At 37.0% G+C, this 14,832-nt stretch overlaps 1 protein-coding gene across 3 annotated transcripts in view; it reads right to left on the bottom strand.

Annotated features, from left to right (window-relative positions):
• LOC145686721 (vesicular glutamate transporter 2-like) overlaps positions 1 to 14,832 on the bottom strand; it is a 98,476-nt gene that overhangs the window by 13,536 nt on the left and 70,108 nt on the right. For all 3 annotated transcript variants that reach the window (XM_081760325.1, XM_081760326.1, XM_081760327.1), the window contains 3 exons: positions 13,500 to 13,733; positions 10,415 to 10,589; positions 8,069 to 8,202 (listed from right to left, as the gene is read on the bottom strand). In XM_081760325.1, the coding sequence (XP_081616451.1) occupies positions 8,069 to 8,202; positions 10,415 to 10,589; positions 13,500 to 13,733 (543 nt within the window). The remainder of the gene's footprint in view (positions 1 to 8,068; positions 8,203 to 10,414; positions 10,590 to 13,499; positions 13,734 to 14,832) is intronic.

Genomic DNA, 14,832 nt, shown 5'->3' with positions numbered 1-14,832 from the left:
CAAATTTCGGATCTTGGATCCGAATCTCAAATTTCGGATCTTGGATCCGGACCCGAAAAACCGGATCTTGGATCCGGATCCGAAACTCTGTGTCAGAAAATTAGGGTGTTCCGAATAAGCAAAATTTTCGAAATTATTGACAAAGTGATTTTCATTCCTATGCTTAAAATAAGATTTTAAGACACTTTTGGTATGTTATCGTGTGACAGCCTTGAGTTCTCTTCATTCTGTTGATATTTGGTTTTCGTGCCTTAATATGTCACAATTACTCCAAATTTGATTGAGTAAAACTGTCGACTTTGGTGAGAGCAATTTCATTGTCAGATTCGATTGTAGTGGAAAAATTTGTCCTTTGTTTTCTGTAACACTAGTCAAATGCTGGGATGAAACAGTCTCAAGCACAAGCTTCTTCATTAGGCTCAGGCTGCTTAGTTTCCTAATTCTTTCTGAGTTATTGTGGTCACTGAATGAGGCCATTTCCTAGTCGTGATCGGCTAGGCCATTGCTAATAGAACAGCCCATAAAATATAGATCAAATCAAATTAAGGAGCAACTTCTTTTTCTTGCTCTTGATAAACTTTTTTTTTTTCTTTCTTTAAAAATACGTTTCTCTGTGACCGTACCACTCCAGATAGAATTAAGAATTATAGTAGAAATTAAGTTCTAAATGGCAATTAAGGTATCAAAATCAATGTATTAATGTATACAAAATACCATATGGAGCCTCGAGCAGTAACACGTATCTTTGTAATTAGTAATCCACTACTATTAACTCTGCATAGGTTGTATAAGGAGCTATATCATTCATGTAAACACATAGGCGGATCCAGGGGGAGGGCGAAAAGTCGTTCACCCCTACCCAGCGCCACCATTAACAGTGTACTTTAGTAGTAATTTATGGCAATTTCAGATCATCTAAGTAATTTTTCACTACTAGCATCCCCAACCGCCCCCTAAGAATCCATCCGGCCCCTCCAAGAGTCCGTTCTGGATTCGCCCCTGCGTAAACATAATATACAACTCATTCAAGAGTACATTTTGGTGGCTTTTTTAAAATTTTCATTTTAAAGGATTGTCATTTCTCGTGGCTACTTATGCAATTTTGTCCACAGGCATACATGCAATTTCCAGTCATTACGCAAATACATTTATATACTTAATAGACCTCGGCTAGTTGGGGGCTTCGCCACTAGACCCCCGTTACTAGGGGCTCGCACCACAAAAGCCTCTAATCATAATCAATTTAAAAAGAAATGTCTGGGGATTTGCCCTTAGACCCTCTGATATCTCATTTGATCGGCCTATGACCTCGAATCTCGTAAACCTACAACCATACCGAATCTCAGTTCAAATATCAAGTTGTATGTAATATCCGGTATCCCGAGATATACCGAATTTCAGTGCGAGTACATGGGGGCTTTCCCCCCAGCCCACACATTTGCTCGGTCTACGGCCTCGCACATCATACGCCTGCAAACATAACGAATTTTTAAGGGGGCGTGGTGGCTCAGTGGTAGAGCGTTCACCTCCGGTGCTTGGGGTCCCTGGTTCGATCCCAGCTCGCGCCGTGTGGACTTTGTTTTGGACAAACACCGTGCTCGTGGGTTTTCTCGGGGTTTTCCCGTTTCCTCCCACTTTCTTCATTCCACCATTTCATTTATTTCTTATAATCACCGTCTCCTTTAGCCTAACCGGGATAAGCGTGGGACTTAAAACTCAAGGATTTCATTTCATAACGAATTTTTGTTCAAATAACAAGTTTCATTTCTCTAACATTCCAGGATTCCGAGATATAAAAGTCTTTTCTCCCCGTCAATTTTCTTCCCTTCTAAGACATACATAAAAAAAAAACGCTGAAGTACATACCTAATTATTTCAAATGAAAAGTCCAAATACCAAATTCTATGCTCCTAACCTTCAGAGGTTCCCAGATATCGACATGTTATTATAATAATTACAATCCCCACCCTCTTTCCTTTCCATCTCTTTTCTTTTCCTTTTTACTAAAACGTCAAAAAACACTGAAACACATGTTAAATTATTTTCAATGAGAAGTGCAAATACCAAATTTCAAGTCTCTAACCTTAAAGGATATAACATATTAATACAATAATTGTAATCCCCACTTAATTTTTTTCTCGCCCCTTTTCTTCCCTTCTGGGCCACACATAAAAAAAAAAACGTTGAAATAAGTATCTAATTATTTTAAGTGAGAAGTCCAAATACCAAGTTCCATGTTTCTAACCCTTTAAGTTTCCGAGATATAGGCATATTATTATACTAATTGCAATAATTGCAATTACTACCCCTTCTTTTACTTTCTACATCTTCTCTGCCCCTACTAATTTAAATATCAAAAAACACTTAAACAAGTATCAAATTATTTTCAATGAGAAACCCAAATACCAAATTTGAAGTATCTAACGTCAAGAATCATCAATATTTTCCACCCCATTTCCCCCCTTCCTCGTTGAATTTCCCAACGTTCTTCCTTAGTGGTATCCTACGTCACAAAGCCTATAAACTGTCCAAATTTCAAATTTGTAGCTTAAACGATTTGGCCTGTACGATGATCTGTCACTCACTCAGGACTTTGCCCTTTTTATATAGAGAGATTTAAGATTTTATAGGAAAGCCATGGATTTTGTTCTAAGGCTGCCAGTGCCTTAGAAATGTAATAGCTTTGCTATAAACATTAAGCAATCAACTGACTGATCTGTGTCTATATGTATTATGTAAAATGCCGCTTATGATATTTATTTTGCTCGTAATAAAAAAAAATAGAAATGATGAAAATTCAAAGACATCCATGATTTTAGCGTAATACTGCAGGAGTTCAGATCATTGGATTAATCATAAAAGCCGACTGTATCAGATAGACTACATTTATTTCCAATGTGGTACAAAGAAAATATGCAGCATTACTATGCAGTTTTTCAACGTTTTAACTCATTCTGAAAATATTATCATAGGTCTCACAAACAATCGAATTTTAATCCTAACTTGATTAATATAATATAACAAAAGGCAGATCTATACAACTACTGACTTGAGATGAAAGTGGCATACTTGTAGTACGTTTAAAGATATACTAAAGACTAAATGATGGATGGGGTGTGCGCAACAGTGGTCTAACCCCGAAAAATGTGAAAATGAGATTTTGATGTAATCTTTTGTCATTTGAATTGAATTGTCTTCCCACTGAGTTAGATAAAATTCACCTAGTAAATTTTATACATATGGATATTTTAGTTCTGGGTCTCAATCTAAGGCCTAAAATATTCAAAACAGGAGTCCGAATCTGAACTTCGAAATTCCGGATCCAAGATCCAAAACTTCGGATCCGGATCCAAGATCCGAAATTTCGGATCCGGATCCAAGATCCGAAATTCCGGATCCGGATCCAAGATCCGAAACTTCGGATCCGGATCCAAGATCCGAAACTTCGAATCCGGATCCAAGATCCGAAATTCCGGATCCGGATCCAAGATCCGAAACTTCGGATCCGGATCCAAGATCCGAAATTCCGGATCCGGATCCAAGATCCGAAACTTCGGATCCGGATCCAAGATCCGAAATTCCGGATCCGGATCCAAGATCCGAAATTCCGGATCCGGATCCAAGATCCGAAATTTCGGATCCGGATCCAGGAACCGGATATCCGGATCCGGATCCAAGATCCGAAATTTCGGATCCGGATCCGAGATCCGGATCTTATAGGATCCGGATATCCGAGATCCGGATCCGTCTGGCCATCCCTAGGGTGAATAAATGACACTAATATGAGAAGTTTGAAACTAATTACAGCAATGAACATGTATTTCAATTGTAATTAATGTGTGAACTACGTAGTAGTTAACAGTATTCCTAATTTCACATAGCTTAATAATTTATGAGTGTTCAAACTCAGTGCGAACTCTCTCTGTCGAAACATTTCAGTGTGAATAGTGTTTTTATTTATTTATTTTGTTTTACACTTCTCCCTCCCCCTCCCCCCACACAACCTTGGACTGTTATGATTTTGAATCCTGAGACAGGGAAGGGGTCCAAAAGCACTGAAATTTATAGAAATTGTATCAAGTTACTGTGACTGAGAGGACCTGTAAAGCAATACCTTGGTTTCCGCTGGAAGAAACGAACTGTTCATTTTGTCATGAAGCCTTGTATTGTGCGCTCTGACCGTGCACGTTGGCGTAGTTTACGTAACTCTCCCGAGTAGGTTGACTTAAAGATCTGTTGCTGTAGTGGGATAGCTAAACCTCCGAAGTCGGGAAAATATTTCACTTTCGGATACCAGTCTGTCCTTTTCAGCGCAGTAAGTATTGGTCGTAAGAAATCGAAAAAGACCGGGACACAGGTTTTCCCTGGTCTAGGGTGGTCGTGGGTGCCATTTTCCAAAATGGCCGCCCTGTATCACAAAGTGAAAGTGTAAGTCAGGTGCAAGTATCTCAAATGAGCAATATCGGTGTCTATTTATTGGTTTTTGATGACGCTGAGTCGATTGGAATAGTTTCTTAACATGTAAAATACATAATGAATGACAAAGCCGCCATTTTTAAAGATGGCGGACCTATAATGCTGTTTATGGAAGTAAATCAGGGAGTAAAAGTCCTACAAGTGTAAATTTGGTGTCTATTTATAAGTTTTCGAGGTCGCTGAGTTGATTGGAACAGTTTTCGGAATGGTCAGATAAATTCCTTACAATCTGACATTTATCAATATACTCTCATTAGTAAAATTGCATCACATCTATTTTTGGTAGTAAAATGTCAAGGAAATCAATATGGTGTGGCATGACCGTATTTTCCTGGCGTATCTTTATTATTTATCAGGGTTTTTCAAGAAAATTTTTATAACTGCACATTGCTCCCTCCCAAATATATACAATGACAATGACATTTATCAGTGTTAAAATTTCTGGAATCAAGTCATGGAGCTGGAAAGTTTGCTTCTATGCTTCATTTTTAGCATCCGAACATCTAATTACCACATGTTTTTGGAGACATTAGAACTTATATGTCCATGGACATTTGCCCTGGATGCTGTTCATTATTCTCGGTGGTTGCCTGTATTTGTTCGCACTCTGAAGGAGTTACCAACCAGACATCCAGAGATTTACGCGGAATTCTGCAACGGCCATTTTACTAGTTCTAGAACTGGAGCATTGTTTTCATCTATCCCCGATGACCAATACCACAAACAAAACAATAAGCTTGTGAAAGGAAATGGAGGTGCCATAGGAATTCTTTATAACAAAGACGCTTTATTGAAGTGGATGTTGGCAGGTTGTACACTTTCTGCAATGCTATCGAAATCCGAGGAGAGTATATTTTTCAAAGCGCAATCAACATCATCGCGACCACTGGATCATCACGAAGATACTAATGTTCATAATGAAATATTTCGGAAACACGTGAGAAATTTTATTGCTGCTCTAAATGAACATGGAAATCCATTTGAAGGCGATGTGTTGGTATCAATTGACATTCGGCAGATAATGCTAAAAGATGAAATGAGACAAAGAATTAAAGAATTGCATGAGAAGGTACTTCAGTAGTATGAGGAATACGTAACAAATCGTCTCGATTATATTAAACTCTCGATACACGATGTCATTCCGAAAAACAATATTTCAATATTCAACACACCCGTGAAGAAGAAACGTGCCACAAACGAGATGACAGTGAATTTGCGAAGAGATTCAAATCTCTTTTTGTAAATTGTTCATCGCATCACAATCACGTGAAAGTGATATTTATCAGTTCTTTGCTCACGAGAACCAACCATGTCCCCCCTCTCTCTCTGACAACGGAAGACTACGTCAATCTGCTAACAAACAAGATGTACTGGAGTGCATTAATTTCAAAGAGAAGGAGAGATTTGACGCGCCTGACTTCAGTGCTACTGTTCTAGATGGTGCGGCTATAGTGCACATTCTTAAGGTCGGTAAATCTAAGACTTTTCAAGACTACTTCCACCAAGTTTTTAAACCATATATAAATTATGCGTTGAAGACAGTAACTCGAGTAGATGTCGTCTTTGATACGTACAAGTTCACTTCTCTTAAGAGCGATATCAGGCAGAGAAAAAAATGCAATAGAGGCGTTTACGTACGTGTTCGACCATCTACTCAAGTTCCTAGAAATTTTAGTGACTTTCTGAAAGAAGGCAGTAACAAAGAACAGTTATTTACACTTCTAGCGGAGCTGCTCATCCAAGAAATATATGATGGTAAATAAGTTGTGTGTACTGTTGGCGAGAATGTTGTGACTTCATCCTTAGTGCTAGATGTGAGTGGTATTTCACCATCATGACATGAGGAAGCAGATGGAGACTTATGTTACACGTCAAACATGCAGCTGAGCATGGTCACAGAAAAGTATGTATTCGAACAGTAGACTCAGATGTAGTAATTGCGATCGGTGTGTTTAGCAAGATACAGCACCTTGATGAACTATGGATTGATTATGGAGGTGGAAAGTTCAAGCACTATATCGCAGTTCATGATATCTGTTCCCGCCTATGTCCTCAGATCCAGAAAAATCTACCTGCATTTCATGCTTTTAGTGGGTGTGACACTGTGTCAGCATTCTGTGGAATAGGCAAACGAACGGCGTGGAAAGCATGGATGCAGTACAGAGAAATGGATTCAGCATTTCAACATATGTACGAAATGGGTTTTGAGATAGAGGAAGAGGTGCTTGCTGTTATTGAGCGGTATGTCGTTCTCTTATATGATAGAACGTCTCACTTGAATGATGTGAACGAGTGTAGACGGATACTGTACACGAAGAAAAATCGCGCAATAGAAAACGTACCACCTACGAAGAATGCATTTATTCAGCGTATAAAGCGTGCTGCTTTGCAAGCAAAGCTATAGCACAATTGTACAAATCATGAATATATGACACCAGATCCAGACAGCTACGGATGGAAACGAAGTGAAGATCAGTATACACCTATTTGGACAACAATTCCAGACATATCCAAAAGTTGTAAGCAACTCGTTGCATATTCTTGCAAAAAGCGCTGCTCTACATGCAAGTGTGTGAAAAAGAGTTTACCATGCTCCCAACTTTGCACATGCGAAGGACACTGCTCTACAGCTGATTTTTCGTAAAATTAAGTTCAAATTGTTCACAACTTTTTCCTTTATTAACTATTGTAAATGCACTTAATAAATGTAAATGTATTTGTTTCAGTATTAAACAACTTAAAAATATTCTAATAAACTGAGTCACCTCTGAAACCTATAAATGGACATGAATTTTACACATGTAACGCTTTTTCTTCCTGATTTATGCTCAGCTTGAGACTTATACGTCGGCCATTTTTGAAAATTGCGGCTTCCGGCAATCAAACATATGTCTCACCATTCCAAAAAACTGTTCCAATCAAATCAGTGACCTCGAAAACATATAAATGGACACCAAATTTACACTTGTAGGACTTTTACTCCCTGATTTACTTCCATAAATAGCATTATAGGTCCGCCATCTTTAAAAATGGCGGCTTTGTCATTCATTATGTATTTTACATGCTAAGAAACTATTAGAATCGACTCAGCGTCATCAAAAACCAATAAATAGACACCGATATTGCTCATTTGAGATACTTGCACCTGACTTACACCTACACTTTGTGGTACAGGGCGGCCATTTTGGAAAATGGCAGCCACGACCACCCTAGACCAGGGAAAACCCGATTCGATTTCTTATGACCTATACTTACTACGCTGAAAAGGACAGACTGGTATCCGGAAGTGAAATATTTTTTCGCTAAGCTATCCCACTACTGGCTTAGAGTTGACTTCAGTTTTTTTGCTATCTTCTTAGTTCTTCATTCAGATAATCCAATAAGAGCCACACAAATATTTCCTTCAACAGGGGAACTTAGGTGATGTTACCTAATTTATGAGTTGATCAATTAACTAGTAGCATAAGAACAAAACTGTAAATCATTGAACTGAAATATAAAGTAAATTAGCATATTTTTTTCTGTGTGTTTTATCATTATTTTGCATTCATTTACCACTCCAGTATGTTCTTAAGTATTAGTGAATACTTACAGCAGAATGACTAGATGAGGTTCCAAGAGATTCCTGAATGTATTTCAATTCTTCTGGCGATATATGTGGATCCTTTTCTGGGCTTTCCTTCACAACGATACACCAAACAACACTCCATATTAGTCCAATTACACCTACGAATACAACAATATTATATGTATTACTGTATAGTAATATGTGGTAATTTAATTATATGAATTTTTAGTTTAACGTCCTACAAGTATGCCCTTTAGGCTAAAGAGATAGATGATTAATAAAAGTTAGTTTATATATATATATATATATATATATATATATATATATATATATATATATATATATATATATATATATTGTATTTTTCCATTGGGGATCGAATCCGGGACCATGTGCACCAATGGCGCACGCGCTAGCTGATAGACCAGCGGGAAAGGCTACTAATTTAATGTATGCAAAGGGTAATAAACAGCCTTTTCGGAAAATCCTGCATTTCATAATTCCAAAGACTTGCAAGCATGCTGCATCTGCACACACACTTGATGTTTCTTTGCTATTTTACAATATTGTGTCCCGAGAACTGGAAACTGCTTTGGAACACTTCTGCGAGGGGAGGTCAAAATATTCTTACCGTTATTATGATAGAGACAAGCTAGGCAGTAGCATCATTTCAGGATTTGCTTAGGGGAGGGGGAGGGAGACTTTCCACCGACATGTAGTTTCATATTTTTATTAGAATATTACTATACTAACGAATAAAATGTATAAATATCTCAAATCCAGGGGGAAATTGATTGGGATTTCCAGATTTGATTCCTGGCAAGAGCTCATGTGGTTCGAATTCCACGTTAATCAGCAGGTCCTGTCTCATATAGCCTGGCTGCTGAAAGGGACGTTAAACTGAAAATCAATTCAACTCACATTTATTGATTGGTGCATGTCATCTGCATAGAAGTCTATAACGGAGGAAAATCAAGTTTCCACCACATTAATGACCTCCTCATCTTATCTACTACAAAACCCTTGCCTCGCTAATAGTTCTTCATATTTGGAAACAGTTAGTAGTCGAAGGGAGAGAAATCTGGTAAATATGTGGAGAACAAATGTGCGTAACCGCACTGGAGCACAAAAGTGAGTGTTTCTGCTGCTCGGTGTGGCTGTGCATTGTTCGCTCGCAGTAACACACCGTACGAGAGCACATTGTGTCTCTTTGCTTTAATAGCATTCCGTAACTTTTGCAATGGGTTCCTGTAATATGTTACTCTGATTATAGTCCCTTTTTTGTTAGTAATCAGTCACGGTTATATCGTTATAGTCTCCACGCACCCACCCCAAGAAAAGAAATAAGGGACAACATGACCTTCCTGGATGAATACTGCACTTTAGCCTTTTGGGAGTAGGGGATGAGACATGTTTCCGTGTTTTACGGAATTTCTTACGAATACGGAATAAAATTTCTTTGATTTCAGAGTCAAATAGGTATATCCAGCACTCTTCCATAGGCACTAATCTATTTATTTAAAAAAAAAAAAAATCCTTGTTCTTGTAGGCTACGTAGTATAGGTCTAAAATGCTATCTGCATATTGCACCCTTTGCTGTTTTAGAAAAGACGTCAACAATCGGGGAACCCACCTTGCTGCCACTTTGCTCATATGAAGAATGTCATGTAACGTTGTGTGAATGGACCGTTCCTAATGTTCACCTTCCTAGCTAAACAATTAATGGTCACACGTCTATCTTCAAGCAATAGCTGCCACCATGCTTAGGTCTGTGGCACTTGAGGAACACCCTTCTCTTGGGTCATCCTGTTAAATTTCTGTTATCACATTTGAATTCTCCCTTCCAGCGTTTCAATGTATCATAAAATGGGGCATTCCTCACCATACACAGTTGCCATCTTTTCATGTATCGTTTGTGTTGATTTTCTTTGGAAATGGAGAAACCTAATCGCAGTTCGGTATTCGATTTGGTCCAACATGCTACAACCATAGTTTTCTAGCTTTAAGATCAATTCAACGGGATCAGTTAAAAAAAAAAAAAAAAACTCTCATATTACTGAGATGACATCATTGTATAAATTTATAGATTACTAGCCCATCTTTATCATGGTGAGTTAAGAACTTTCTGGCTTCTCCTCGTGTTTTAACTGTTTTGAAACATTTAACGTAAACAACTACTTAGCACACATTGTATTATTGTATTACGAGGGTTATCCTAATACTAAATTACTCATAAGTTTGTTTCAACATATTAACTGGATCGCAAGGATGATTTTTTTTTTTTAATAAAACGAAGTTTAAGTGCCGCTGTATGGTTCCTTACATCAATTGTCTAAAAATAATATTATTATTAATAGAGTGTGAACTCACCAAATATATAAAAGATGGATGGCCATCCAAGGTATTTGGCCAAAATTCCTGACAAAGGCATAGACACCACCGTTCCAACGTAGCTACCAGAGAAGGCTAATGTTGCCAACTTGCTGCGTTCTAAGGGAGGGGCCCATTTGGCCCATACAGCGTGAATGCATGGATACGTGACGCCCTGAAAGATAGAATCAGTATTATAAATTATTAATACACATGTACTTACCTACAGTGTGCTGCAATTAGGAAATAAGATTGGATCTGTATAAACTAAGTGAGTAATAAGTGGAATCAATTTATCTGTGCTTACTCAAAGTAGGAACTTTCTTTGTCCACACAGAGCTCCAATAAGTTATGGTCAGGGTCGGCTCTCCATATAGATAATCTAGGCGGCTCCCTAGGGCAAAAACATTTAAGGGCTTTTTTTTTTTTTTTTTTCTTTTTTTTTTTTTTTTTGAGTGTGGTTTATCAACTAGCCAAAACGTATGCGCCAGCGTCCTACACTTTTAGGAAGAGGAAGTTAATGAAAAGTGTGATCACCCAATAGCGATTACTGCTCACCTACATACAGCGGAGAACATCTATCTAGCCATAGTACGTTTCTGTGTTCCCACTGTTCATTAAATGACTAAAGATAATCTACATTATCTGAATATCCAGACTCCGGATACTCGCAGAAATGTCAGTGACCTAAAGTTTCTACATAAGGTGGTCAATGGAAACTAAAGACCTCTATATCATGAACTTTATGTTGTTTTTTTTACACTAATGCAGGCACGTAGCCAGGATTTCGTGAAGGGGGTGTTCGTGACATAAAATACTGTGGTCTTCACACCAGGGGCTTGATCATTCTAAACTATTTTACTGGAACATATACTGGTTCGTTTAGCCATGATTTCGTATCGGGGGGGGGGGGATGAGACGTGACATGAAGCACTGAAGGCCCAATCAATCTAAACTACTTTACTATCAACATATATTGGTTTGGAGGAATTGTTGTTAAGTATTTTAATAACAAACTACGAAGAAATTTCGAGTAAAATTAAAAGAAAAAAAAAAGTATTGAAAATGATTTTACAATATTTACGTCCTTCCTCTGTTCATTCAAATATAACAATTTTCCTTTCATTACGACCTCAACTATTATAAAAAGTATATATTTACTATTATAAAAAGTACACTCAAGTCCAAAATGATTGTCGCATGCCTATGATTGTCTTCTTGTAAGAATATAATTTGATAATGATTTTGCAGGGTACTTTTAATACTGATACCATGTGTATAATCGGGAATTGTATAGACCCTATTTGTGGTAAATTTCATAGGAAAAGAATTATAAATACGAAAATTAGAGTGAGTGAAACGAAATGTTGCTATATTCACAAGAAAGTTTTATTTTTATTTCATTGTTCTTATTTACTGCTCTTTTGTCAAAATTTGACACTTACATGTCTTTGCCGATTATACACATACTAACATTATAAGAAATACCGGGCGAGCGACATTAATTTTGGACATGAGTGTACAAACTCAATAATGTCTTGTAAAATATTTTACAATATCTGCGTTCCTTTCTCTGTTGAATCAAATGTTAACAGATCTTTCTTTTCACATAGGCCTAAATTTTTGTTTTTATTATTCCTTCAACTTCTCTCTGTTCCAAATGATAGGTTGAAGAAGTAGTAGAAAATTGTTTTTAAAATAACTTGTTTGATACTGCAGGGATGCGATGACGAAAAATTATGATCAAAAATGTCCACGCTGTTATACACAACCGGCATTATGTTTTCAGAAGCTTGAAATCTCCTTGACTAGTAGCAGAAATTCTAAGAATTGCGTACCTTCCGGAAATTTCAAATTCTCTGAGTCTTCCAGGATATCTCACTCACCTCGTCACCATGTGTTGCAAGTAAGAAAGAGTAACCAAAAGCTTTCTGTAGTTTTTTTTTTTTCAATTTTTAACGCCGATTCTTCTTTTTCTCATTTCATTTCGTTTTATCCTTCCTGATTCTTTTCATTTCTGGTCTCGAAGGAGGGGGGGAGGTCCGGACTCCCCGGACCCCACCTCCTTGGCTACGTGCCTGACTAATGCAAACAGAACTGATTTTTCTGTGATATTTGTGAATGTAGATAAGCTACTCCAACTTTCGATAATTGGTTTAGACTAATAATTAACGTATAAATTCCTGAAAACACAAAGCTGTTTATAGCATACCTCTTAATTTCTGATTTTCTTAAACACATTGGATTTTGGACATATTGCAGTCACTAATCGCGTTTTCTATGGAATCTTTTTAGAAAAAATTATAATCATCTTTTGTTTTATATTTACAATGGACATTGACATGGTTTACATTACAATAAAACTTTAATTTTCTGTTGCCTTGTGGTTATATTAGTAAAATTTCATTCAAAATGCCACAGCAATAAAAATTTTTAAAAAAAAATAATAATTGGCATATAAATTACTTGGTTATACCATAGAGAAAGGCATTGGGAGTAAGTTTTATTTTATTTAATGCTTAAACAAATGGTAACAATGTGATCATGTGGTGATAATATCAGGGTTGGTTTGGGTTTGGGAGAGAAGAGATTATGGGAGCGCAGACATGGTTTTCGTCTAGGGTACAAAATATCCTAAGATAGAAGAACACAATCTAGTGGGACATAAAACTTAAAGATTTCATTTCATTTCCGTTTACGTAAAGGTTTGCGACAACAAAACGTAAAATTTGCGTTTTAGTTTGCGATAATTGGCATAGCAGTTATAATTGCTTGTTGCGTTGCGTTGCGTTGCGATCCGCATATTTTGTGCAGATCGATACATAATGAGATCCCACACCTCCCGAATGATTTCGATAGTGAATATAAATTTTCTGTTCAATTTCATTTGACAGCAGAATTTATAGTCAGGATTTTTTAAAGACCTTCCTCGTTTAGGTCTTTAATATGTATCATGATCATAGACTTCATCTTGATAAGTCTATGTAATTCTAATTGTAATATTTTCATTATTTACAAGTAAAACACAAAATACGTTCTGGGATTGAGAAGTTTCCAATTTTAATTAGTCCTCTTGAGTACTTACCTCAAACAACCCTTCAACGATCCTCAACAGCAGAAGTAGATAAATGCTCATATTCGCCAGCGGAGGAGTTATCAGCGTAAGAACTGAAGTAGCTGCAATCCCCGAGGCAAAAATCCAGTTGCCTCCATATCGGGAGCCCAGCCAACCACCTGGAATCTGAGTCACTATGTAACCGTAGAAGAACGAACTAAGAACCAGGCCTTTGGTTGTTGAATCCCAATCAAAATCTTGCTTCTGCAACAAAAATATGGTTGTCTTTATTATACTTTTGACAAGATATTCAATCTATACATTCGTAATTTATTAACAATGAATCATAAATTATGACTTTGCTTTATTACTTAGAAAGAATGTCTACTGGGGAGGGAGTAACGACCCAAAGAGTGTCACTGAAATGTTAAGGTGGAAACATTTAAATAACCTAAAAGTTATTACTTTGAGTACTGGCCTCTGAGATACGGATCTTTTCAAAAATGCTGCTTTTTTTTTCAAAATTTTAAAAAGTCATATCTGGAAATTTATTAATTCAAAAATTATGTATCATACATTGCTAGAAAGTTTGAAATTCCCTCTTTAGCACATTATATTTTACATTCCAACAGTATAAGACAATATTCGAATGTAATATATGATATACTAAAGATGTAATTTTGGGCATGGGCGCCTGAAGGGGGCAGGGGGCCCGCTCCCCTGGTTTAAGAAAATGTATTAAATTTCCTTAGATTTCTTAATACAAATAAAATACCAAACGTAATATAGCAACCAGGGAGATAGGCCCGCTAGAAAATTTTCTTCGGGCGCCCATGATTTTGAGTAATGATTGATGTTTCCTATTCACTATATTGCTGTATGACATAGTATTCAGCTATTGCATTATCTCTGATTATATTGTGTTCGTTTATTGATTACTTTGTGACAGTATTTATTGTAATACTAGGTATAGATCAGTACGAAACTGAAAGTTGTAGTAAATTCTTATCATTTTCATTTTAACACAGAGTTAAGAATGGAAATGAAATGTATTCTTGGGATGCTTAATCGATTACACGAAACTGCATCTCGCTATGTATTACCGTTTTTGCTCTAAAGCGATCAACGTAAAAACTGGAGCTTTCTAACGTGCCCTCTCAGAACAGTCCTTTAAATGTCCACCTGTAAGTTCAATAACCACTCTGTCACTCTGACTGAAAAAAAAAATCTTTCGTTTTTTACCTCCTTGCTGCGGGTAAGAGAAAAGTACTATGATGGAGCCTTTAATTTCTCTACTGGTACACACTCTGTACACGAGGAAGGTAGGAGGCATTTGTTCTGATTCTCGCGAGAAAGAGACTTA

This window comes from Thermobia domestica, chromosome 5 (assembly GCF_964235325.1).
Source record: "Thermobia domestica chromosome 5, izTheDome1.hap1.1, whole genome shotgun sequence".
Classification (NCBI taxonomy): Eukaryota; Metazoa; Arthropoda; class Insecta; order Zygentoma; family Lepismatidae; genus Thermobia; species Thermobia domestica.
This window is presented reverse-complemented; position numbering and strand designations above follow the sequence as displayed.